This window comes from Sturnus vulgaris, chromosome 20 (assembly GCF_052056855.1).
Source record: "Sturnus vulgaris isolate bStuVul1 chromosome 20, bStuVul1.hap1, whole genome shotgun sequence".
In the NCBI taxonomy this organism is placed as follows: domain Eukaryota; kingdom Metazoa; phylum Chordata; class Aves; order Passeriformes; family Sturnidae; genus Sturnus; species Sturnus vulgaris.
In genome coordinates this window covers 838,442-863,415 of record NC_142262.1, presented here as the reverse complement: position 1 = coordinate 863,415, position 24,974 = coordinate 838,442, and the positions used below count along the sequence as shown (strand labels likewise).

Below are 24,974 nucleotides of genomic sequence, written 5' to 3'. Positions count from 1 at the left end.
CAAAGAAGTGAGTGAAAGCCAAAAGCAGTGACACCAGCAGACCCAGGGCAAGGGTGGGCAGGTTCCACACCAGGTCAGGATTCATCCTGCATCAACATCCAGCCTGGCCACACTAAGGCAAATATCTCACAGGCAAAGGATAAAACCAGCCCAGACAGGGATGCTTGAACACCTACTAATGATGAACACTAAAAATCCTGGATTAAGTTTTAAGTGAAGAGCATAAAATTGAATTAATTCATATTCTACTTTCTATGAGGCAGCTGCCAGTTGGATGCAACGTGTTCCTGAGAGTGTCTGGAACAAAGTGGGGCTCAGACACATAAAACAGGCACATGTATGTCAAAAATTCCCAGCCTGGATGAACATGTGGTGCACACAGCAAAGCAACACCATTATATTTTGGTTTTTAAATCTCCTGAATACATTGCAACGAACAGACACATGGCCAAAAAAAAAAAAAAAAAAAAAAAAAAAAGAAAAAGGAAAATCCAAGATAGGATCAGACAATTTCAGCTGGTGCAGCCTCCCCAGGCACTGTGGGGGACACAGTGAGACCCCCCAGCTCCCACACCCCCATCCCATCTCCAGCAACCAGAAGGTATAAACTGAATTATCTCAAGTATTGAATCACTGAGCATCACCTGTGGATGGTAGAATCCCTCTGAAAGCAGCTGGGTACAGGGCAGGGGAAAGCAGCAAGAATGACATCAGCCTCTAAAGGAATCCAGAGGAAATCCAGGCTGAGCTCTGTGCTGGGCACGTTGGTGAAATAATAAAAAACAAACAGAAGGATGAACAAACTTTGGGGAAGAGCCCGTTCAGCATCTCTAATGAGGATCCAGACTGTTCAAATCAAACCCTCATCTTGTAGAGTTTTCTAAAGAAATCAAAGAGCACAGAGATGACAGGAAGGATCTCTTTGATATAAAACCCATTTGGATTCCCAGAGGCTCTTCAGCAAGATCTCAACACAGCTTTGGAGGAAAGTCCATTTATAAAAACTTGCTGATACAACAGGCAGGTGGGGCAGAACCCCTCACTTCAGCCCCGGAGGGAAGAGTGTGGGGGATGTGTTGTGTGTCCAGCACATTGGGCAGCACTGCTGGCAGGCAGGGAGGGCCAGGGCTGAGCCAGAGGCGCTGCAGGGCTCAGCACAGCCCGGGGACAGGATCTGCCACTTGTTCTCTACTCACCGAGCTCTTCCCTCTGCCATCACTACAGGATCGTGTCTCCATGTGATGCCAGGCTGGCCTGGCTCCAGGCCTGCTGAGGGGGAAGCTGCTCTAGTGAAAAACTACAGACTTCACTCACAAACAAAAATACTTTGTTCTTTGGTTCATCCAAAACAGTGATTAATAACGCAAGCCTGCAATTCACTGTGATTTCACTTTAATACTGACTAAACCACGGCTCTTTTCTTGCATCAAAGGAAGATTTAGGATCCTGCATTTACACTGGCTTTGGAGACACATCAAAGGACAGACACATTTAGAGCTGCACACTTTTGGGTTTGCACAATTCCACAACAAATATCCCAGCCCAGGACACGGCAGTGCCAGGGCAGGGTCAGCCCAGCCCAGGTAAGCTGCAGAGCTCACCTGTGGGGAGCAGGCACAGGGAGCCTGGTGTGTGATAAGCTCAGAGATAAGTCAGCACTGGAGGAAGTGGCTGCAGCTCATCCCCATCAATCACAAACCCAATCACCTCAAGCCCACGCTGATATGGCCACAATAACTCTGGGGTTGGACACATCATGCAAATACAAATTATTCTGAACCATATCCACAGACTCCAGGCTTCTTAACTTTATATTAAAAAAGCCCCACCACCACCTTTTAGGTGTTTTAATTTTAGGCTGTAGGCACATGAAATTACCCTGATGCAAATTCATGAGGATTAGGCCAAGATAATAAAAACTGCATATTTAAGTACAAGGGAGTGTGCTGGAAATCCCAAATTGACGTTACAGGCAGCAGCTTAACCTGGTTAACACAGGCCAGGAGAAAACATTACTGATAAAATTATTAGTCATTGCTAACTTGAAAAAATATTAATTACAGTGAAGACAAACTATAACTGAGAGATGCTTTAATTTAAATACCAAACTAAGCCAAAGGGACACTCTGAGGCAAGTCCTCTGCAGGTATTTGGGTGCATTTCCAGCCCCTCTCCATCTCCCCCTGTTAATTCCCTCTGGAGCAGCCCCAGGAGCTGCTGCCAGGGCAGGATGGTGCCAGGAGCCAGCTCAGAGGGTGGCACATCCCCTCCTGTACCTGCAGGCAGCAGAGTGGGGACTTCACCTTCCCTCTGCAGAGTCTCTGACCTTGCTTTCAAGTCCAATGTGAAATGAATTCCAAAGTACCCAATCCTCACTGTGCAGGATCCAATAACACCTCCAAAAAAAACTCCTCTGAGCAGTTTGTTCATGAGAACTGATGTTGACAGGGAAGACAAAAATCAGGACAGCCAAGCTTGAGTTGCTGCTACAATACATCCACGAGCCAGGTGTGCTCCTCAGCAGTCACAAGCTGCTCCACACTGCAGGATTGTGCCAAAGTTGACACAAATTCCACCCACCAGCCTCCCGTGTTTGGTACAAATCCTTCCCTCCCTGCTCAAATAACCCTTCTGACAGGGCTGCAGAAATAACTGCTTACTTTTACACAAAGGGAATGGCAAAAGGACTCAAATCTGCTTCTCCTGTGCCAGATGTGCCCCTCAGCCTGGTGACAGCTCGATGGGTCACATCACAAGGGGCTCTAACAGGATTTTAAAACACCCCAGGTCACATCTTTCAACCCTGCTTGGTCAAACAACATAACTCCCAAGCATCAGTGTCAGCTCAGCTCCACTCCTTCCCTAGAACCTCACTTTAAGAGCTCTTTAAAGTCTCAGGCTATGGATTTCCTGTTTCTTCAACAGAAACTTGGATCTTACTGGAGCCCAGTTGAGGCTGCAGGAGCACAAACTGGGAAATTCTCCAGCTCGGTGTCTTCACAACCTGGCCCGAGTGCATGGTGCTCCAGGGAGGAGCTGCAAGGCTGGGGCCCTGCAGGGCCACAGCTTCATCTTCTCAACACTGAATAATTGTTTAGTAATTTCACTTCCCCTCTGATTGCAAAGTAATTGCTTAATGAAGCAATTTTCTGATTAAAAACACTTTAAGGAGTTAGGAGAAGGAAAGCCAGTCATCCCAAGGTTTATGCTTTGCTAATCTCCACAGTAAAGGAGTTTAAACTAAAGCATCTCAGGATTTTCTCATTCTGCCTTAGAGAGGAGCAGGAATATAAATAAAAACGTCAAAAATTTTCCTCTGTTAATCTCTAAGTTCTGCACAAAACTGGTGGTGCCTGTTAGCAAGGAGCTCCTCGTGCAGCATCCTTGGCATGTCCCAGGCTCCAAGCACTGCAATCCCTCCCCAGTGGGCCCAGGGCTGCTCACTGGGCACAGGATGGACCTGCAGGAGCCTCCTCCCTGTCCCCCAGCCCAGGGATTCACCACTCCAAGGTGGTTTTAAATAGGTCAGAGCTGGCTGGTAATTACAGAAATGTGTTAATCAGCTTTGCCAGGCAGAGCTGCTTTTCTCTCCCAGAGCCTTTTCCTTTCAGCTCTTCCTTCCCATCTCTGACAAGCCAACATCAATGGATGGATGGAAAAGACCCTCAAAAACACAAATCTTGCTCCCTGCCAATTCTGGCCCCATTCTGATGGCAGAGCACGAACCAAAGAGAGACCTGAAGAATAAAACCTGTGAAATGAAGTTCCTGTCAGCAGTGTGGAAGGGAAGGCAAGGGCTCTGAACAGGAGCTCAGCTGCTGGCTGATCCTTCCTTCCAGCACACCCTGCCACTGAACTCCAGCCCTGCAGCAGTGCCAGGACCCACAGCATCTCAGGATTTTCCCACTAAACTGACTTTGCAAGTTTGTTGACTCAGCTCCAGAATGGCAGCCCCTGCTCCGTGCCCCTGCCTGCTCCCTGCAGCTTCTCACCACACTTCCCCACAGCACTTCATGCCTGCAGCCATTCTTTGCCTTTTTGTGACTCATTTTTCCAGGAGAATCTCAGAGAAACCAGTATTGAGTGCAGTGCTGCTGCAATTTCACAGTTCCCACTTGCAGTGGTGTGTTAAAGATTTATCAGGGTTTTTTTTCCTCTCTGTCCAAAGCATTAAAACCTGAGTTGTGCCCAGAGCTCCCCCCTTGCACACCCAATTCCCAAATCCCCAGTTATCCTGCTCCAGGAGCCTTTCCAGGTGCAGCAGCTCCCAGGAGGTGCCCAGTGAAGGTTTCCAGCTGCCCTGCTCTGTCCTGGTGTCTTTGGGGCTGCTCTGAGCCAGCCCTGGGCTCTGCTCTCCCCAGCCAGGCCATGGCTGAGGCAGGCTTGGGATCCTGGAGAACCTCCAAAGAGAAAACCACAACCACTGACTCATTTCTCCTCATTTTCTCCATATTCCCAAGGCATTGCAGAGTGGGTTTATCCTTTACCACGTTGAATTCTGTGCTTTTCAATGGCCAGGGCTTCCAGAGCTGTGTTCAGCAGTGACACTCTGACCACCACAGCTTTTCACACAGGAGGACAACAGCAAGAACTGGCTTTCACAATTAGACTTGTTGACTCCACTTCTATGGCAGACTTTTTTTTCCCCCCCCGCCCTTGGAAAAAAAAACCCAAAACCTGCTGGTTTATGCTGAAGACAGTTGATCTTTAACAAGACAGCAAAGGATTGATACAGCAGAATTTTGCAGAGCCTGAAATAGCTGCCAAATTCAAGAGGCTGTTGGGAAATGAAAACCAACAAACATAGTCCTCCAAGGAAAACCTGGTTTTGTTAAACAAGGTCACACTGTCTTTTTGTTGTTCGTTTTTTTTTTTTTTTCCTTATTAATTTTATTCTTACATGCTCCTAAATCTGCAGGTATCTCCTACTGGAGACCAAGCACCAGTTTTTCCATGTCCCCCTTTGGAATTCCACAGTATTTCTTCTGCAGGAGCAATTAGTATTTGCTGTTGTTTTAAAAGAAAAACCCTACAGAAATAAAGGAAAAGTATGACTCACTGAGAGACCAATAATTAGGTCATGTGTTCAATTAGTTTTCATGCTTAAGTAGTTACTCTTTAGGAAATGCTCCCCCTTTGATGTGCAGCAGCAACTTCCCAATTAATTAGGCAGAAAAAAGCAATGAAGGAATGAAACCTCAGACAAGGAATCAAAGCCCAGAGATCTCTAATGAGGGGAACAACAGCATCAACAACAGACAACACGCACTGAAAGGCAGAGCCTTTCAATGATCCATTTCAAGTACCTTGGCTGTACTTCCTTTGAAATCAGGAGCAAACTGTTGGGAAGCAGACTAGGAGAGAGGGAGAAGCAGCCTGTTTGATCAGAAAAAAATCACTGTTTCCTTGAAGGCCTGCCACAAAAGAGATAATTTATCCATCTTGTGGGAGATGTGTCCTCAGAGCACACAACAGGTGAGATTGGATCAGAGGGAAATGGGGAAACCCTTCCCTTCCACCCTGCCCAGGGAACAGCACAACAGCTCCAGGGCCCATGGCATTCCCACACACCACCACTTGCTTTCAAGCCTTCCCAAAGGCTTCCTAAAAGTTTATTTAATCTTGTCTTCTGGATTTCCTCATCCAGGATTTTCAACCCTCCTCCTTCATGGCTCACAGTTCTGCTTCACCCCAGGGATGCCTGTTCAGGTATAATCCATTCAGCTCTAATGAAATCAACTCATTCCAGGAGAGAATTAAAACAGCCCAAATGACTCTCTTAGCAAAAAAAAAAAAAAAAAAAAAAGGAGGAAATTGAGAGGAGAAAAAGGGAAGCAAAATTGTAGCACTTGAATTAAAAAATCAATACTGTAATTGACTCCGTTTTATGTAGGCAAGTGGGTGTGAGGGGAGGATTCTCTGGGCTCAGCCCCTTGGCCTGGCTGGTGCAGGAGCCCCGGAAGGGCAGGAGGGGAGTGGTGCTGACAAATCACTGCCAGGATGTAAAAGGCCACATCCCACAGAACTGCCCCTCAGCTGGAAAATCTCTGCAAAAGATCCCAGGGCAGCAGCTCAGCAGGGGCTGGGGCTGCATCCTCCTCTCCTCTCCTAGGAGTGGTTATATGAGCTGTGGGTTTTGGCTTTCCTGGCAGGGCTGGGGAGGCTCATCAGGGAATAAAGGACAGGATTGCAAAAAGCAGCTGCTGCAGGAGTGTCACTGAGACCTGTGCAGCAGGACAATCCCAACAGAAGCTTCAAAATGATTGAGTGAAGGAAGGAAAAACTCCTGTGAGTGTTCTGGTCAGCTTGGACTTACAGGGAGAACCTGGGCAAAAGCCAGACCTAACAAAGAGGGGAAAAGAAAAATCTCTAATTTCATGCAGATTTAATAGGCATATGCTCCAGACCACTTCATACCAGGCCCTGAATGATGCAAACCCTGCCTCAGGCAAGGCCAGCCCCTCCTGCACTGCACAGGGCACAGGGCTGGCAGCCAGGGAAGGACACAGGAGAACCAGGGCAGGCAAGCCTGGCACCCCCCGAGGGCAGGCAGCAGTTCCACTGGGAGCTCATGGCACAGGCTCTGCTCAGGGGCTCCCAGAGCCCAGCCAGCAGAACCCCCATCCTCCCCAGGCAGGCTGGGGCTGGCACAGCAGGAACTCGTGCTCATCAAAGTCCCCAGAGCTCCTGCACCTCCACAAGGCATCCCCTGCAGCAGCACTCGCAGCTCACAGTCCATCAGCCCTGTTCCCAAAGGCCAGTCCCTGCCTTTGCAGTGGCACGACTTGCACCGCTGCCAAAAACCTGAATTTACACCCCAACCACAGGGAAATGTTGCACAGCCACGCTCTGGCTGCACCTCACACAGGCAGGGGGTGCAGAATGGGGTCAGCAGCACAGAAATCCCAGTCCAACACCATCCATTCCTTACCTAAAGGCTTCAAATACCGAGCAACCTCCCACAGAAACTCCAAGGATTTGATTCGGGGCAATTCTGTATCAGCCAAAGGCTCCCTTTGGGATCCTGGGGATCCCAACTCTGCCACCAGTGAGCCCCAGTTCCACCCAGCTCCTCCAGCCATTCCCACCCCACAGCTGCACATTCCCAGGGAAGGTTTTCCCCTCCAGTCAGGCATTACCAGGTCCTGTGCTCTCCACTTTCCCTCCCTTTTCTCCTGCCATTCTCAGCTGCTTAAGCAGCCCCTCTGATTAATTAATTAAACCTCCTTCCAGATTACCCTCACCTTTAACCCCTTCCCTGCCCAGCAAAACTGAAGCCCCAGACCCAAGGGACTGTTGGTGTAGAGCTGTCTTGGTTCTCCTTCCTCTTTTCCCCCAGCACCTCAATTTTATCTGCACTGAATTGCAAGAACTCTTTATCAAGACAGATCGAGCCCACAGCTCTGTCATCTCCTACCCTCTCTCCCAGTACAATCTTCATCTGAGAACTGCATGAAATGACTGAATATTGCTTAACTGCAGGATTTTGCAGAGGAAACAACAGCTGAAGTGGTTTTTACTCCCGCAGCACACAAATTTATGTAGCTACACAACAATAAAGCAAAGTCTTAAATTTAATCAGAACAAATACTTCAAGCAATGGCAAGCTGATAAATTATTTAGAAAGGGGCTCAATAAGACCTGGAAGGAAATATCCATCAGCTGTGCAGCCTGGGAGCTTCCAGAAACAAGGAATTTTCATGCTTTACCCCTTGGATGGTTTCCTTTCAGAAAAGCTGTTTGTATTGAGCAAAAAGGGGATGTTTGAACAGAAGCAGCCAAGGATTGGCTGGCAGTGGTGGCACAGGACTGGTCACACCGTGGTCACCACTGCCACCAGCAATTAGCACCAATTCATTGCCAACAAGGTGCTGGTGACAGCAGCTCCTGCAGGAAGGCACTGACAGCCCGGGAATATTGGCTATTTCACAAGATTGTCATGATTTGTTCTTTTTTCCAGACTGGTTTTCCCCAAATTGCTTTCCTTCCATCCACTCCTCAACCATTCCAAGCCCCCAAGAAACAGACAAAACGGGATGTATTAGTATTTATATGAAAGCTGTAGGAAATTCAATAATGTTCCTATTGTTTTATTGCAGATGGCACACCAACTTCTCTTTATTACTGCAGAAAGCTCCAGAGCCCTGTGGAGTGCAATAAACCAGGACGTGTTTGGCTTTGCAATGTGTCAGGGGCTGTGATTTCCTGCAGGAACCAGCCCAGCTCTGGGATTGCCTCCACCAGGCCCAGGCAGGGACCCTGCTGCTCCTGTCCTGTCCCTCCTCTCCAAACCAGCACTGACACAGAGCACAGGAAACGCTTTGTTTTCACCTCTGCTCCAAGATGCTTTTTGTCCTGTTTGATTTCAGGCACTTTCTGAATTTTCTGCTAAATTCTTGGGCTGTTGAGATATAAAAATTGTCAGTGTGCCACGGGGGGAAAAAAAACACAGGGGGAAATTCTCTACACGAATCTCTGCCACCAACACTGCAAGACATAAACCCCCCCCCAGGAAAAGCCGAGCAGGAGGCTCGGGGGGAGCCCCAGGAACCCCCAGACTCACCCTGGGCTGCCAGTTCTCATACTGCTTCTGCAGGTTGGCCCCGATGGTCTCCAGAGCCTTCTGAGGCCCCATGGACAGAGGATCTGGGGACAGAACACACACAAAGATTCCTCAGCTCCTCATTAACGTGGCTCCATTCATTACTTCATTATCTCATTAACACCTTGTGGAATTGACCTGGGGGCAGCACCCAAAGATTATCCCCAAATTCTTCAGTCCAGCAAGGATCCAGTTCCATCCCAGCCTGACAAATGGGGAAGATTTCTCTCACTGAGGTGCTGAACACAATTTTCTTTCCAAAGACAAGAGAGGCATTACATTTGTTTCTTTTAATAATGAAATAAGGTTTCTATTGTAAATAATGACAAGAACTCAAATTGGTTAAATATTTGATGACAAACATTTTCTGTTGATGAATGCAAAATCCTGCTTCATTTACTTTCTTTGCTTCCTGCAGCAGAGATTGTGTGCTATTTGTAATATTTAAGAAGTTAATTTTATTGCTAGATAATTACCACAATCCATACATAGCAATACAATTCCAGGCCATGTGCTTTATTCAAACACCATGGACATATAATTAAACAATTAACAAGTTTTCTTAAAAAAAAAAACCCTACAAGCTAATATTTTCCTATTTAATATCAATTATTTTAAAAGCACTAAACTAGATCAATGAAGGTTGGGGTTTTTTTTTCCAGTTTTTTTGCAAACACACTTTTGTTAGAAACGAAATGCAATAAAGCAGGATGCAAGCAGGATTTGGAAAGTTATTTTTCTTTCATGAATAAAAGCACGTGGAAGGTGCAGCAGGGCCTGCACGTGGCTCTGCTCAGTGGCCATTTGTCACCAGGGGTGGCCAGCTGTGACCCCGGCTCAGGTGACAACAGCAGCACCCCAGAGGTGCCCAGAGCCTGCACATGTGGCACGGACACCACTGCTCCCCCTCCCTGCTCCTGAAAAACATCAACTATTTCCCCAATTACCCCGGTCAGAAATTTCAAGTTGGCTGGGAGTGGAAGGAGCACTCGTGCACATAAACAGACTGAAAATCGAATTAGAGAACTGCATTCAGCATTCCCTTTGCTAATGCCAGGCACTAATGACTCGATGGAAATGACTGCAGAGCTCCTGTGCCCGTGTGTCAGTGACCCCAGGGCTGCTCCCGGGGCTCTCCTCGGCCCCTCCACGTGAAAATCCCGAGATGCTGTGACTCACAAAGCAGGCCGGGCAAGGTTAGAAAGTCTGCTCAAAGTTTGTCGAGAAACTCTGTTTGTGTAGTGATTAATTTGCTCCTGGGGCCTGTGGAAGCCCTGAGCTGAGGATTGCAGTGCCCAGTGTGGGATGTGCTGGAGGCTGAGCATTCCCAATTCCTAGATAAAAAATCAGATCTCTCTGAGAAAGCCTCTGTCCACAAGGTATTTCCTTCTAATATTATTGCAGATTTGTCTCATCTTGATAATTAGACTTTTTTTCTCCAAAACCAAGGGAACTTTGAATTTCTTCACAAAAATAAATAAGAATTTAGTGCAATGCTGCACGAAAGTAGCAAACCCAGGTGTTGGAATTGCTGGCAAGACATCCTTGGGAATAATTCCAGATCTTCTGACTGATTCCAATTAAAACAGCCCTGGAGCAGCCACCTCCAAACACAGCAAGGTGTTTGACAAACCTCCCTGCTCTGCTGGCTGAGGCAGACAAGGGGCACTGAAAGCTTCTGAAGGTGGCTCTGCTCAGAGACTTCCTTTAGACATTTCCAAATCTAAAATAATTACAAGAAAGCAATTAGCAGCTGGTTTTTTTTCTCCATGGGATCTCATTTCAGAGCCCAGCAGCAGCAGGAGCTGGACTCTCCATTAACCCAGGAAAAATCAGATGCCAGCTTTCCTGCTCAGGTCCAAGCCCTGGCATGAATTTTGGGCTGTGGCACCAGGGACTCACCAATCCAGCACTCCAGGCGGGCACAGGGAGTTGTTTTCACCACATCAGGAGGGTCCACGCCGACGTTGAGGCACAAAACTAAGGCAACACTCACAGTCTTCATCTGCAAAGACAGGCAAGGGCACAGCTGAGGCCACGAGCAGCACTGGCCTCCAAAATTCACAGCCCCAGACTTGGGCAGGGTTTAACCAACCTCTCCCACGTGGACTATTTTAAGCAAGGCCTGAGTGATGAAATTTTTCATATTTTTTATTAGAACAGTACTTAGGCTCCATGTTACTATTTTTGTTGTTATTTCCAGAGCCCATTCTTCTCTTTCTGAGCAGGGAAATGGGTGCCAGTGAACTTCTGCTACTCATCTTAAATTAGCCATTGTCCAACTGAAACACATTATAAAAACATGAGGCAATGCTATTCAGGGGCCCTGATCAAAATTATAATGCAGTGTGTGATCTCTAACACTGAAACTAAAAGAATTACAATGGAAAAACCCCCAAGTGACAAACAGAGCCATGAAAAAATTAAACAAACAAACATATGCCAAAACAAATCTATTTAGTGCATTTTTTATTTTGTTTTCTTCACGTGTTGGGTTTTCTTGGAGAGCCCTGCAAGGAGAAATCCTGGCACTGCCCAGGCAGCAGAAATGTACCCAACCCAAACCTCACCAAAACTGCCTTAAACCAATGACAAACCACCTTGGCCAGCTAAAAATACTGCTTGAAAATTAACATTTCACATCTTTATGGGTTTTTTTTCCAGACTCCGTGATGCCAGAGGAAGAAAACAGAAGCAGTGAGAGGCTCTCAGTGATTCCACTGCCTGCAGCAAGGCCACCCACATCCCCACCTCCCCAGGGTGCTCCCTGCAATCCACAACAGCAGGGGGGAAAAAAAAGCCCAAATTTCACACTTAGGGAAAACCCTAGAGCCACATAAATGTGTAATTTATCCAGAAACTGGAGCAGCCAGACACCATTCACAGGCTGTACAGCAGGACACAAATCCTGCAGCGTTTCCTCACTCCCGTGGCCATGATGGGGAACGTGGAATAAAAATCAGCAAGAACCCTGGTTTGTGGCTTCATCCCAACTCATGGTCCTGCAGACAAACCCTGCAATCCTGGGGGATTCCTCATGGCACGAATTACCAGGACTAAGCAGCACAGAGAGGAGAACAGGAGCCAGAACAGGAATTCCCTGGCCAGGATTTGCCAGGTGTGAAATTGCCCGGAGTGCTCAGGGATGGGTGCAGAGCCCAGAACTGCAGGTCAGCACTCAGAGCATTTGTCACAGTCAGGGACACAACCAGGGCCAGCTGCAAGGGGCAGCCAGTCCTGAGCAGCTCTGAGTGTTCTGGACCACCCAAACCCACCCAAAATCACCCAAAATAAACCAAACCCACCCAAACCCAGCAGCCCAAGACACTGCACAAGCCCTGCCCTGCCCACGGGGACACCTCCGAGGTGCCCCAGGCACTGCCAGCTCCTCAGGGAGCTGCAGGGTGTGCAAGGACACAGACACTGCCAGAGCCATCCCACGCTGCCACACACACTGAGCACCCCAGGGAAACACAGAAAACTACACACAAAATGACTTATTAGACATGGAAACACATTAATCATTCTTCCAAGAGAAAGTATCCTGCCAAGCAATCTTCTCCACCTCATTTATTTATTGTTTCCCATTTGCAGTCTAATACTGACTTATTTTTCAGTATTTTGCTGGTAACAACTGATCGGTGGCTCATGCTGAACAGGCTGATATTTATTTTCCATTCCCAGGTCTGGGGTTTTAAATAAGTGTTTCTGCTGGAAAACTGACAGCAAACCCTCGAGAGGAGCAGGAGCTGATCCCAGAGACAAATGGGGTGATTTCCCCTCTGCCACCTCCCCCAAAGGATGGAAGGCCTGGCACTGCACACATTTGTTCTGCTAACAGGGAGCACATCTGAGAGCTGCAGCTCATCCCTCTCCCCTCTGACCACTCCTCACAGGGAGGATTTTTTCCTCAATATCCCATCCATCCTCATTCCCTGTGTGCTGTCCCCCCATCCCTTGGGAATTGTCTCTCTCCACGTTTCTTGTCAGCTCTTCCAGGCCCTGCAAGGCCCTGGTCCTGAGCTCCCCCCAGAGCTCCTCCAGTGCAGGTGAGCAATGCCAGCTGTGCCAGCCTTTCCTCCCAGCAGAGCTGCTCCATGCCCTGCCCATCCTGGAGCCTCCTCTGGCCTCTGTGCAGCAGCTCCAGGTCCCTGCTGTGCTGGGGCAGCTCTGCAGGTGGGGCTCACCTGGGGGGCACAGGGGCACGATCCCCCCTGCCCTGCTGCCCACAGTGGGGCTCAGCCCAGCCCGGGGGGGTTTGGGGGACAATGCATGTGACTGATTAAAAAAAAAAACAAACAAAAAAACAAACCCTGAGCCCAAAACCCCCAATAATTTCTCATTTCTAAACTCTTCTGGAGTACACCAGAAACTTCACTGCATATTTAAAGGTCCTTAATGCAAGCAGCACGAGGACATTCTCATCTGTCATTAGGACAGTGGAAATTTTCTTTTCCCCATTTCAGGAGGATATCCATCAGAATACATTTCCACGGATTTTTGTTAGAATTAAAGAATGAAGCAGAAGAACATTTGGCAAGTTTATAAGAAAACCCAATATCCAAAATGCTCTGTCAGCAAAGGCTGCTGGAGATCAAAGCACAGCAGCTCTTAGTGTGGGCTCTGCACTTTGGAGTGTCATTTGTATGTTAAAAAATGGGATACAACTCCCAGGCTTGTACTGCACCCGATTTAAAGTGATTTAATAACTCTGGGTCAGAACCTGCAATACTTAAATGGCAAAACCCACTTGGTGAAAATGCTCTTCCTGAGAAGTGATGGCAGAGAACTCATCCCAAAGCCACTGGAAATGGGGCTCAGGGAGCAGGGGGAGCTCAGTGTCTGCTTGGAAGAGAAGCTGCTTATTAAAGCATTTGACACTAAAATTTACATCTTATGCTAAAGACCTTTTAAAATATTCCTAATCCACCTCTTATTTCATTTAGAGGCCAAACAGATCTGCAGGTGAGTACAGTGCAATATCTGCAGGTATTTTCAGCTAGGAAAAAAAACCCATTATGTTCTGGGTTTGATTGAAAATGTGAAGTTTTATCATCCCAGGGAGCTCACCTGATCCCACTGAGCATCCCTGAAAGTGACTCCAGGCCAGGCAGAAACCAAGACTCTCATTTATTCCAGCCTGAGTGAGAGCAGGTTTGTAACTCAGAGCCATAGAGCTGCTTTATATTCTACTTCAAGTAATACCAAGAACAAGTCAGTGCATTTATGGGAAATTTTGCATTTTGTGGTACAGCTCAGACTGGACGTTTTAAACCCCATTAATATTTGATTTTTACACTGCAATTTGCAAGCTGAAAACTTTTGCTTCAACATTACCCAGATGAACACTCAAGTGTTAGAAACCTGCCTGGGTTTATGCCAGTGAGTTCAAATTGCTTCTGGGAGTTAATACAAACACAAGATTAAGTCAGCATTAAACATGAAATATATGCAGCTACATTATTTTACAGAGTTGAGGATGAAGTTATCAGCATTAAACACAGATACTGGGACAAATTTCCAAATTCCAAATCCTCAAATGAGTCTCATTTGAGAACCCTCCCTGACCAGGAGGCTCAATTTCCTCCTTGTGCAGGAAATTCATTCCCATCTCCAAGGCTTTTTTCCACCTTTTTCTCTAGACACATTTCCAGACTGAACACAGATCTCGTCCCCAGCAGCGAGGTGCTCCTCCCTGGGGAACAGCACAGGAGGAAACATTGTTCTTGACTTCAGTTCACTCTGCAACACCACGAGTTCCTGTTTGCTCCTTCCCTTTGGGCTCGCAGCCCAGACAGGTGACAAGTGGTGACATCTGTCCTGCAGCATCCCCGGGGCTCTGGCACCACCTTCCACTGGGGAATGCAGGTCTGAGAGCAGCCAGGGAAAAGGCTGAAGGTACTGAACAGGCAAACAAAGCAAACAAAGCCCTGACCTTCCCCTGCACACCAAACCAACACAAGGAGTGATTCCCAAATATCCCAGCCAGGGGAACAGAGCTCCCTTCAGCTCCTGCACCATTGCAAGGTAAAGCTTCTGAAAAAATGAGCTTTCAGTTTCAAGGGTTTTGGGTTTTTTTTTAATGTAAAGTTTAAGATAAATAAATTGTTACGGGGGAAAAAAAAAAATCTCTGTGTGCTTCTCCACAGCAAGAAAAGCAGTAGAATGCAAAGAACTCCTTCAAGTCAAAATTAATAATTCAACAGCTCTGCAGGTTGTCTCCAGCCATCTGCAGCCCAGAGTCAGGTCCTGGTGTGCCAGCCTGCTCTAGATTCCTCGATCACCTCCTCCTGAGGGCTTGGCTTCCTTCTCTGGCCTCTGAATTCAGCACTAATACTCTGAATTTCCTTCAGAGCTTTCCTACACACGGCTCCAGGTCCTCACACAGCCCAGCCCGAGCTGAGCTGCTGCCCTCAAACACTTCCAACACTTCCAACACCTCCTGAGCTCCTGGGGCCACCCCGTGCCCTGCCCTGGAAGTGACAGCAGTGACATCACTGCTGTGGCCACCAGAGATCCAGGGTGACCCACGGCGTCACCCCCTGTGCTCCAGGTTCAGACTGGAGCAGGCTGATGCTGTCTGCCATTGCTTCCCAACCACTCTGGGATGCTTAGAGCCAAAATGGGGTTTCCTTCCCTGTCAATCACCCCTTCAAAATAGTGAAAATAATAGAAAGCAAACATTTTACTCCTATGATCTTTGCTTTCTTTATACAACCTGCAAAAGAACCAACAAGAGGCGTGTTCCAGATGTCATTCCTCATTTCTCTTGACAAGGCTTTTCCTCCTGGCCTCTGCTTTGCATTCCTGCAGGCTCCTCGTGGCTCCAAGGCATTCCCACTCCTGCCTGGCACTGCCTTTAAAAGGTCTCCATCTTCCCAGGCACTGACAGCTTCCCATCTTCCTCACAAACTGTTCCTTCAAAGCATTCCCGGACAGCCCCCTCAGATGTTCCACGAGTCAGAATTTCGGGATGCACTCGGATTGAGCAGGAGCTGCAGGAATCCCTGAGCCACAGCCAAGTGCTGCTCATGGAAATGAGCCCCTGCTCCAGGAGCCTTCCCCAGCTCCAGCAGGGCAGGAGAGACCAGCAGGACAAGCCATGGACTCACCTGGAGAGCCAGGCTGTGCTGAAGGCTGAGCCCCCCATCCCTGCCAGGGCTTCCAGCAGGGCACAAAGCTCCTGAGCTCTGCCAGCCCCCAGCAAACCCTGCAGAACACCCACACAGGGCTCCATGCACAGCCTCCTCCTCTGGGCACGGCACTAATTACACACTCACACTAATGACCCTCTGCTCCACCCCTACCCAACAAGAGCTGGAGGTCACCGTGTCCCAGCTCAGCAGGGACTGATCGATAAATACAAACACAGAAATAAAAATGCTGCCGAGGGTGCTGCTGGCAGAGCCTGTGGGACAAGGAGAGGCAAAGGAACCCCTGAGCCCCTGAGCCTGGCACCCAGCACAGCCCTGGCACCGAGGGTGTCACTGACACAAACCCGGGCTCCAGGAGTTCACTGATAATCCACTGCAAGATCTACAGAGCTCTCCAGACAAGAACAGAGGTGCAAGACAAACATCCATGGGTTTATCAGAGCTGGCAGTGCCACTGAAAGTTCCACAGGGATCAATAACCCCTCAGTCACCTCTGGACAGGCCAGGGGAGAAGGTGAGCACAGCACAGAGCCAGTGAACAGCAGATGTGAGAGAAATCCACAGCAGCTCTGAGACAAACCCACAGCTCAGCTCTGAGACAAACCCACAGCCCAGCTCTGAGACAAACCCACAGCCCAGCTCTGAGACAAACCCACAGTTCAACTCTGAGACAAACCCACAGCCCAGCTCTGAGACAAACCACAGCCCAGCTCCCCAAAATATCCACCCAGCCCACGGGCCTTGCACACTTCCATGGGTTCCTGTGCAGGCAGGTAAACTCTGCTCATCTGAATTAAACACATTTGTATGCAGTCCTGCTCTAATCTGCATTTCCAGAGAAACCTAATTGTGGATTCTTCTTCTCATAAAAACAGGATTTAATTCTCACTCAGCAAGTTATGAGGCAGCAGGAAAAAAAAATGTTGAGGTAAAACTATTACCATCAGCTTTGTTGCTCTCTGCTTATCTTAGAAATCAATATAAATACAGCAAATCTTAATTTAAATATTCTGAATTTAATAGCAACTTGTCAGTAAAACCTGGTGTACTTGGAGTCTTTTTCTTTAAATCAAGTTATATGCTTTGGTTGCTACTGAGGCTGGGAGATTTAATTCAATACACAAAGCATAATTCCAACCCTCTCGTGTTAAAAATATTCTTTAAATAAATAATAGATCAAAGCAGTGTCACTTTGATGGCATATGCAGTCCATGGAAGGGGGAGAGGAAGGATTAAATGTTTTCAGAGCAGCCCTGGTGGAGGAAGGGGCGGGGGACACCAGTGAATTCTCACTTCTTTTCTCTACATTTACTGCTCATTACTCTGATTTGATTCTCCCCTTTATCAGAGCTCTGCCTTCTAAAGAACCTTCAACTTCACATAAACTCTGGGGTTTTTAGAGCAACAAAGCAAGATGAAAAGAAGAGTCATTGCACTCCCAAATCTGTGAATCACTTCCTCTCGCTGTAGTAGAGCTGGGATCACTCCCCATGACTCCTCGATGAATAAGGCAGAATGTGCCACTGCTTGGGGCTGCCGTGATTCACGGGGGAAATGCCAGAGCTTCACCTGCACTGGGACTGCCAGAGCCTCGTCTGGGCTGACCTTTGAGCACTTCTTCACTTAGAGACAGGCTGCGGTGTTTAGTGACAGCGAATGGTCCCCAAGCTGGGCTGTGACAAGTTCATTTATCAAACTGCAGGTACTGGAATGTTCTCCACGCTCAGCTCACGGCCAGAGGCACATCCCCTGCAGCAGCAGCCCAAACACAAGGGCACACCTCCAACCATCAGCCCTGGCTGTGGGAAAGGCAGCCACGAGACAAAGGAAGCCGCAGAGAAGTGGGGAGGGGGCAGAGCCTCACACGGGGCCGGGCTGGAGGAGCAGAGGGAGCCCGGGGGCTCTGGGCACTGACAGGGCTGCAGCAGCACTGGGGGACAGTGCTGGAAGGCAAGGAAAGAGGGAAAGAAGAAACTTCCTGAAGACACCTAAAACAAGAAGTCATTAATTTATTACGCCAGGAACAAAAAGGGGGAAAAAACAACAGCCCCTCAGCTTTCACCCTGATGGCACAGGCTGCCAGGTCACTGCCCTCACGGCACCACTGCTCCACAGAAAACCCCACAAAACTCAAATTCCTGGGCTGTTCTCCAGGTGCTCCATTCCCTGGACAAAGCTGCCACACCCCAGCAGGGCCATGGGAAAACAAACAGCAGCACGAGCGAGCTGCTCACACACACGAGGTCAAACCAGATTAGACTCCATGAACCGTTTTGCAGGATTAGCTGAACTCGAGCTCACTGGGTGGAAATATTTACCATCCATCACCCCTGCAGCATTTCAAACCCCATCTCATCCCCTTCCCTCCCCAGCTGAGCTTCTGCCTTTGCCACCTCACATTAAGCACTCAGGAGACAGCCAGTGACAGCTAAAAAAGAGAATAAAATACAAGACACGAGAAATAGCTGTTGAGATTTAAAAGTAATGAGGTTGAACATTCTCGAATCAGCTGCTCTTCCTCCCTCAGGTGTCTTTACGTGCTTTTGGTATCTTCCTATGCACCTGTTCTTAAACAAAAGGTAATTTATACACAGCAGCAAGTTTGTCCAAACGAGCCCTGGTGCAGCTGCCCAGACACAAACGACACCTGAGCTGCACCACTGGCCCTGCTATGACGTTATCTGCCTCCAGCTGGCAGAGGAAGCAGAAGGACTAAACCAAAAATTCGAGATTTGCTTCTGTTTTCTTCTTTCTGAAGAGTCAGGTTCAGTATGTTGGAGAGTGAGCCAGGGCCCAGCCCCACCGAGCTCGTCCCCAGAGAGCAGCAGCAGCAACAGCCACGACATTTCTGGCACGGGAGAGTCCCAGAGGAGGAGGCTGCAGCTCCATGGGACTCAGGCAATGGGAGCTGGGCTGGGATGTTCCCTGATGGTGTGAAACATTTCACACCAAGCACAGAGAACCCCTGATCACCCACCTGAACCTGTGCTGCTGCTGCACAGCCTATTGATCTGCCCAACCAAGGCAAAGTCATTCCCAAATTAGAAACAGGCAACTCTGCAGATCAGGAATGAGGGAGCAGGAAGCATCCCAGAGAGGCAGAGGCACCTAAAATAGAGCAGCAAGCTCATCACACCTCCACAGCCTCCTGGAGAAAGTCTCCTCTGTGCCAGAAGCCTTTGGAGCAGAGCACCCAGCGTGGTGTCTGTGCTGCCTTTAAATCACACCCAAAACGTTCCCTTCAACCCAGCCATGATCTGCCAAGTCCCATTTCCAGTACGTGGCTCTCCTCATGGTTCAGAACTTCTGAGAAGTAAAATCACCAGTCTGGCAACACTGAGGCTCAGGGACAGCCTGGGCATATGGCCCCTGCAAAGAAACGACAGCCTGGAGTTTCCATAAGTTATTCCATCCTATTACAAGAGAATCATAAACATAACGGAAATCTGGCCACCAGAAAAACCTAAAAATATCTATAAACACCAAGTCATGAGTACAAGAACTGTGAGAGCCAGGGAAGGCTGGAACCCAAAGCAGGTTCCAAGGACAGAAGGAATGGAGGTGATGGTCCAGGACATTTCTCAGGTGCTTTGTTTGCTGTTTACCGAGACATTTAAGGTGGCACACAGATGCAGCAGAGGATCCCAGACTCCCAGCTGGGACGTTCCTCTGTCACCCTCAGTTTAACACCCAACACGTCCCCAAACACACCAGGAGCTCCTGCTGTAACACAACGAGTTTCATCTGAAATCCATTTCCTGCCTCCAAAATCCACACTCTGCTTCTCCAGGTGCAGGGACACCCTCACTCTATATTCCACACACACCACGCTGCTGCCACGCTCCAAAGCCACCCAGCTCCTGTGCAGCTGCACCTGCAGACTGCTGCAATTCCTGCACCCACTGTCCATGCACCTGCTGGGCTCCAGGGCTCCTCCTGAGCTCTTCACTGTCTTGCCTAGAACACACCAAGCACCCAAGTTGCGTCTAAAGAGCCGAAATGAGGGAGCTGCTCCCAGGGCCCAGTGCCGTGAGCATCCAATCTGTGCTTCTGACCCATCTGCAGCTTTGCTTCCCTAATTCCACACTCCTGGGACACAAACTATCAGATCCACATCCAGCGCTTCATGTGACAACAGCTCGGCACCCTCTGAGCTCTGACTCCTTTTGCACCTGTCCCCCGACTGCTCCTCGTCCAAACCCCATCCTGCCCTGGAGCATTACCCGGTCCTTCATCCTCCAGCTCTGAGCCAAAGACTTGGAGCCTTCGATCTTCTCGCAGTGCCTTTTCTTCATAAAGGCCAGGGGCAAGTTCCAGTCCGTCAGGTCGGACTCATCCTCCTCCCCGAGCCCCAGCAGAGGCGACTGGAGAATCTCAGACTCCATGGGCGGGGAAGCGCCGGGCAACACGTGGGCAGCGATGTCCAGCCCGGCACCCAGCGGGGCCGGGGGTCCCTCCGGCCGGAGGGCGGAGGAGGGGGCAAGGGCAGCGAGGGCAGCGCTCCCCGGAGCGCGGGGAAGGACGGACCCCGGGGCACGCAGCGCCTTCACCTGGCACAGGCAGCGGCCCCCGCCGGGCTCGGTGGCGCGGCCCGGGGAGGACCGAGGGGCCGGCGCGGACCGGGCCCGGGGCCTCCCTCGCACCTCTACCCCCGCGAGCCCCGCGCTCCCTGCGGCGGGCACCGCGCCCGGCCCATCGCGGCTCCCTCGCACACGGTCGGACCGAGGGCGGCTCGGCGAGCTGCGCTCCGGGGGCGGGCGGCGGCGGACGGGACGCGCGTCCCGGGGCGCCCGGCGAGCGCGGCTGGGCTCAGCACCGCGGCACGGGGGCGGCCATCTTGCCCGGCCCACAATGCCCCGCGGTACGGGCCGCCGCGCGGGACACGCCGCGCCGCGCGCTCCGCCGCGCTGCCCTGGTGACGGTGCGTTGCCATGGGGACAGCGCGTTGCCATGGGGACAGCGCGGGCTGGCGCGGGAATCCCAGAATCCCAAAATCCCTGAGGCTGGAAAAGCCCTCCCAGAACATGGAGTCCCAGCTGTGCCCCATTCCCCACCCTGGGCCCAGCCCAGAGCACCGAGTGCCACCTCCAGGGATGGGCGCCCCAACCTCCCTGGGCAGCCCCTGCCGGAGCCTGACCGCCCTTTCCATGTGCAAATTCCTGCTGATGTCCTCGTGTGCCTCAGCTCCAGGCCACTCTGTCCCTGTCCCCTGGAGCAGCCCCACAAACTGCCCAGACCTGCTGAGATTCACCTGAAATAAATGAGGCTAAAAACCAATCCCTGATGCCGAGCTGGTGTGTCCTGGTGTTCCAAACACTCCCAGGCACACGAACCAGTCCGGCCATGCCCGTTCTAGGACTTCGCTTTGTGTTGTGTGGTCATTTATTTATTCTGGGGCAAAAGAGCAGGGAATGGTGAAAGTGGGCACAGCCCCCAGCAGATGTGTCTGATGTTCACCCCATGGATGAGGAAAAGCAGGTGAAGAATTTCAGGCACAGATCCTCCTTGCTGTTAAACTGAAGGTTAATGAATATCAAGTATTGCTTCTAAGGAAGTTCCTCAGTGTTTGCTCCTGGCAGTAATCGAGCCCCAGCACATTCATAGTTGTAATACCTGAACGTGTAAAAATGATTTCAAAGTAGAAATGAAAGAGTACACCTGTGATTTGATTTACAGAAGCATTAATTTTCATAAATACTCTCCGTGTGTTTACACTCACGGAATATTCCAAATGCAAAGACCTTTCTTTACAATGGATTGGAAGATTGCTGGGTGATGTTTCTTGGGGTGGCCAAGGTTTGTTTTTGCTCCTTCCCTGTGCTGAGGAGCTGATTCGTTGCCTCACGGTGCTCGGTGCTGATGGCTGATGATAAATGCATGATTGTTAGCAGAATGAACTGCCAGGCTGCAGGAAATGCTCATGGCTGTGATTCTGCTAACCTTTAATGAATTCCTCAACAGCAGAGAATTACAGAATTCTGGAATGCTTTGGGTGAGAAGGGGCTTTAAAGATGTTTTATTTCCAACCTCCTGCCACGGGGAGAGTCAGAAGAAACAATCCCAACGCTCCACCTGAACAAATCCCAGTCCCTGGAGCGTGCAGGGCTGCACAGATGGGCTCTAATCCGGCTGCTGAAGCTTTGGGCAGCGTGTGCCAGGCCTGGCACCAGCCCTGCCCAAACGTGCCACCAGAAATCCCCTTGAAGGGCACAGCTGGCAGCGGGCACAGCACATCTGGGACAGCCCCTGCCTGTCCCCAGCCAGCCCTGCAGAGCTGTGTGTTCCCCCAGTGACGCCTTAAGGTTTTGGCTTTTCTATTTCCCAGACTGTGCCCTGCTCCAGGATAGAACTCTGAACTCCACACAAAGTGTTCCCAGCTCTCCTCCCAGCTCAGGCACACAGAACAATCCTTTGCCAGCCCCACAACCAAGGACACGCTGCAGCTCCAGCCCCAAAAAGTGCAAAGAGCAGCGAGTGGAGGAGAGAATGTGGGAGGATGGGAGTGCAGAGCCTGGAGCTGGGATTGGACAATGAAGGCCAAGGTGGGAATGGACCCAAAGTGATCCAAGTGTGAAACTCGGGACTCTGAGCCCACCTTGGGCTCTGCACTGCCCAAGGTGAATCCTTGGAAGGCTTTTCATCAATCCCTGCTTTATTCCTTTCACTCTGCCCAGCCTCTGCTCCAGCTCAGCCTCTCAAGGCATCACCATCCCCTCAGCACATCCTGCCCATCCCTCCAGGGGTGTCTCAGACACTGCCCTGATTCTCTGGGCTGCTCCTGGTGCCTCCAGCCCAGCCAAGCCCACTGCTGGGCTCACCAGGGCACGGGGATGGGCACGGGGATGGGCACGGGAATGGGCACGGGGATGGGCACGGGGGGCTCGGCTCAGCAGTGTGGGATGGGAGCCATCAGCTCTGCCCTGCTCCCAGGGCACAGGCAGCACTTCCCCAGCATCTCAGCCTGGCTCTCCACCCCACAGTTCCCGTGGGATTCAGCCTCTCCTATTTCCCAGCACTGCTGGCCACGATTCCCTGCTGCCAAGGCTCTGTGCCAGGGCAGATGTGGTGCCAGTGCTGCCCTCAGGAGCCTCCCTTTCCCTGCAAAACCAACCCTGCAGCCCCAGGTTCTGGGCAGAATCACAGACTAAATTACCCCCTCGTTCCCAGGGAATCCGAGGAGTGGGAACATCATGTCAGGTAGGGCACAGGGAGCGTTGCCCTCAACCCAAAATGCAGGATTATCTTCCAGAAACACACTTGGACACATTCTCCCACCTGTCACTCTTTTTAATGAAAAACCCTCCTATCTCAGCTTCTGTCAATGTCCTTTGTTTTGCCTTATTCAGCCATCTAATTCTAATTCCACTTTTGGGCAGGAAGAAATAAAGATATGGGAAGAAGAATGTCGCTCATAAATATCATGAGAGATTTTATCTTCCGATTTCATTAGTCAAACTCACAGGTCACCAAATGAGTCAGTTGGATGCAAAGCTCTGCTCTCAGAGCCCACAGGCCACCAGGCCACCTTTCCTGAGGTTTGAGGGGCAGGTTTGTGTGCAGGTGACCACGTTCCTTCCCCAGGGCAGCGCTGTTCGCACCCGGGGCTGGTTCAGACATTTAGGGACCAACCACAAGGTTTGCTCCGACACCTCAGTCGGGGGAGCTTTACAGCCTAAAGACAGTAGGTGAAATATTTATTAGGAAGAATATCTATTTTTAACTAAGCCTGATTTCAGCTGTATTATTTATGCATGTGCAGCACACCGACTTCCTTCCTTCCTCCTTCCTTCCCTGCTTCCCAGCAAATGTGAGCCGGGGATTGGGGCTGGGGAGGAGGGATCGGGAGAGGTGAGAAGGGGGCGGGTGCTGCTCTGTGCCAAACCCAGCCCGCATCAAAACAGAGCCACGGCACTGAGCCCGGCCTGCTGGAGCCGGGCAGCGACCGCCCCTGCGAGACACGGCAGACCCTGCTGCTCCCGGCTGCTCCCGCCTGGTCCCGGCTATTCATTCCCGATTTATTCCCGGCTATTCCCGACTATTCCCAGCTATTCATTCCGGATTTATTCCCGGTTGTTCCTGGTTATTCATTCCCGGCTATTCCCGGCTATTCTCGGCTATTCCCAGCTATTCATTCCCAGCTATTCATTCCGGGTTCATTCCCGGCTATTCCTGACTAATCCCGGCTATTCTCGGCTATTCCCAGCTATTCATTCCCAGCTATTCATTCCAGGCTATTCATTCCGGGCTATTCCCAGCTATTCCTGGCTATTTCCGACTGTTTCCAACTATTCATTCCCAGCTATTCATTCCCGACTATTCCCAGCTGTTCCCGACTATTCATTCCCGGCTATTCATGGCTATTCCCAGCTACTCATTCCCAGCTATTCCCGGCTATTCATTCCCAGTTATTCATTCCCGGCTATTCATTCCCGGATATTCCGGACTATTCCCGGCTATTCCGGACTATTCCCGACTATTCCGGACTATTCGCGACTATTCCGGACTATTCCCGGCTATTCCGGACTATTCCCGGCTATTCCCGACTATTCCCGGCTATTCCCGGCTATTCCGGGCTATTCCCGGCTATTCCCGGCTATTCCCGGCTATTCCCGGCTATTCCCGGCTATTCATTCCCAGTTATTCATTCCCAGTTATTCATTCCCGGCTATTGACTCCAGGCTATTCCCAGCTATTCCCGATGTGATGGGATGTGCTCTTTTGAGCACAAACTGCCTTAAAAACATGGGAGACATAAAAAAAGGTGTAAAGTGGCACCTTAGTCAGCAGCACCCATTGGGAATATGACAGGGATTCACGTCCTCTTCTCATGTTGGAAAGGCCAGAATAAATACCAGGTCAAAAATCTCTCCTTGCTCTTTTAATGGAAGAAACTCTTTGGCATCAGGGGAAATTTTTCACCGAGGAAGAAAAGACAGAGAGAAAGGAAAGGTGATGCAGCTTTTGGAAGCAGAAAATTTGGGAGTTTTATCTGTTCGCTTTGGCTCTAGTGAACTATAAAAGGGCGAGTTTCCGGATGAATCAGAAGCTGCAGAGTTTAGTTAATGAGTGCATTTGACACCCTCGCATTCCAGGTAGTACACAAGTTCGAAGTCATTTAGACCGTGAAGCAGCCGCCGCGTTTGACCCCAAAGGCGACTTGAGTTCAGTTCTTTCCACAGAAATGTAAAGATTTCTGCGTTCCCTGCGGCGCAGGGGAG

The 24,974-nt window shown here is 50.0% G+C and overlaps 1 protein-coding gene across 2 annotated transcripts in view; it reads right to left on the bottom strand.

The window, feature by feature from the left end:
* The window catches only part of RPTOR (regulatory associated protein of MTOR complex 1), a 94,001-nt gene extending 73,695 nt beyond the window's left edge, over positions 1-20,306 (bottom strand). Inside the window, exons 1-3 of one of the 2 annotated variants that reach the window (XM_088176681.1) lie at positions 19,980-20,306; positions 10,505-10,607; positions 8,564-8,646 (exon numbers count right to left, since the gene is read on the bottom strand). In XM_088176681.1, coding sequence (XP_088032807.1) covers positions 8,564-8,646; positions 10,505-10,607; positions 19,980-20,141 — 348 coding nt within the window. In that variant the 5' untranslated portion in view covers positions 20,142-20,306. The remainder of the gene's footprint in view (positions 1-8,563; positions 8,647-10,504; positions 10,608-19,979) is intronic. The other variant, XM_088176682.1, reaches the window with a different exon arrangement.
* Positions 20,307-24,974: the final 4,668 nt, after the last annotated feature.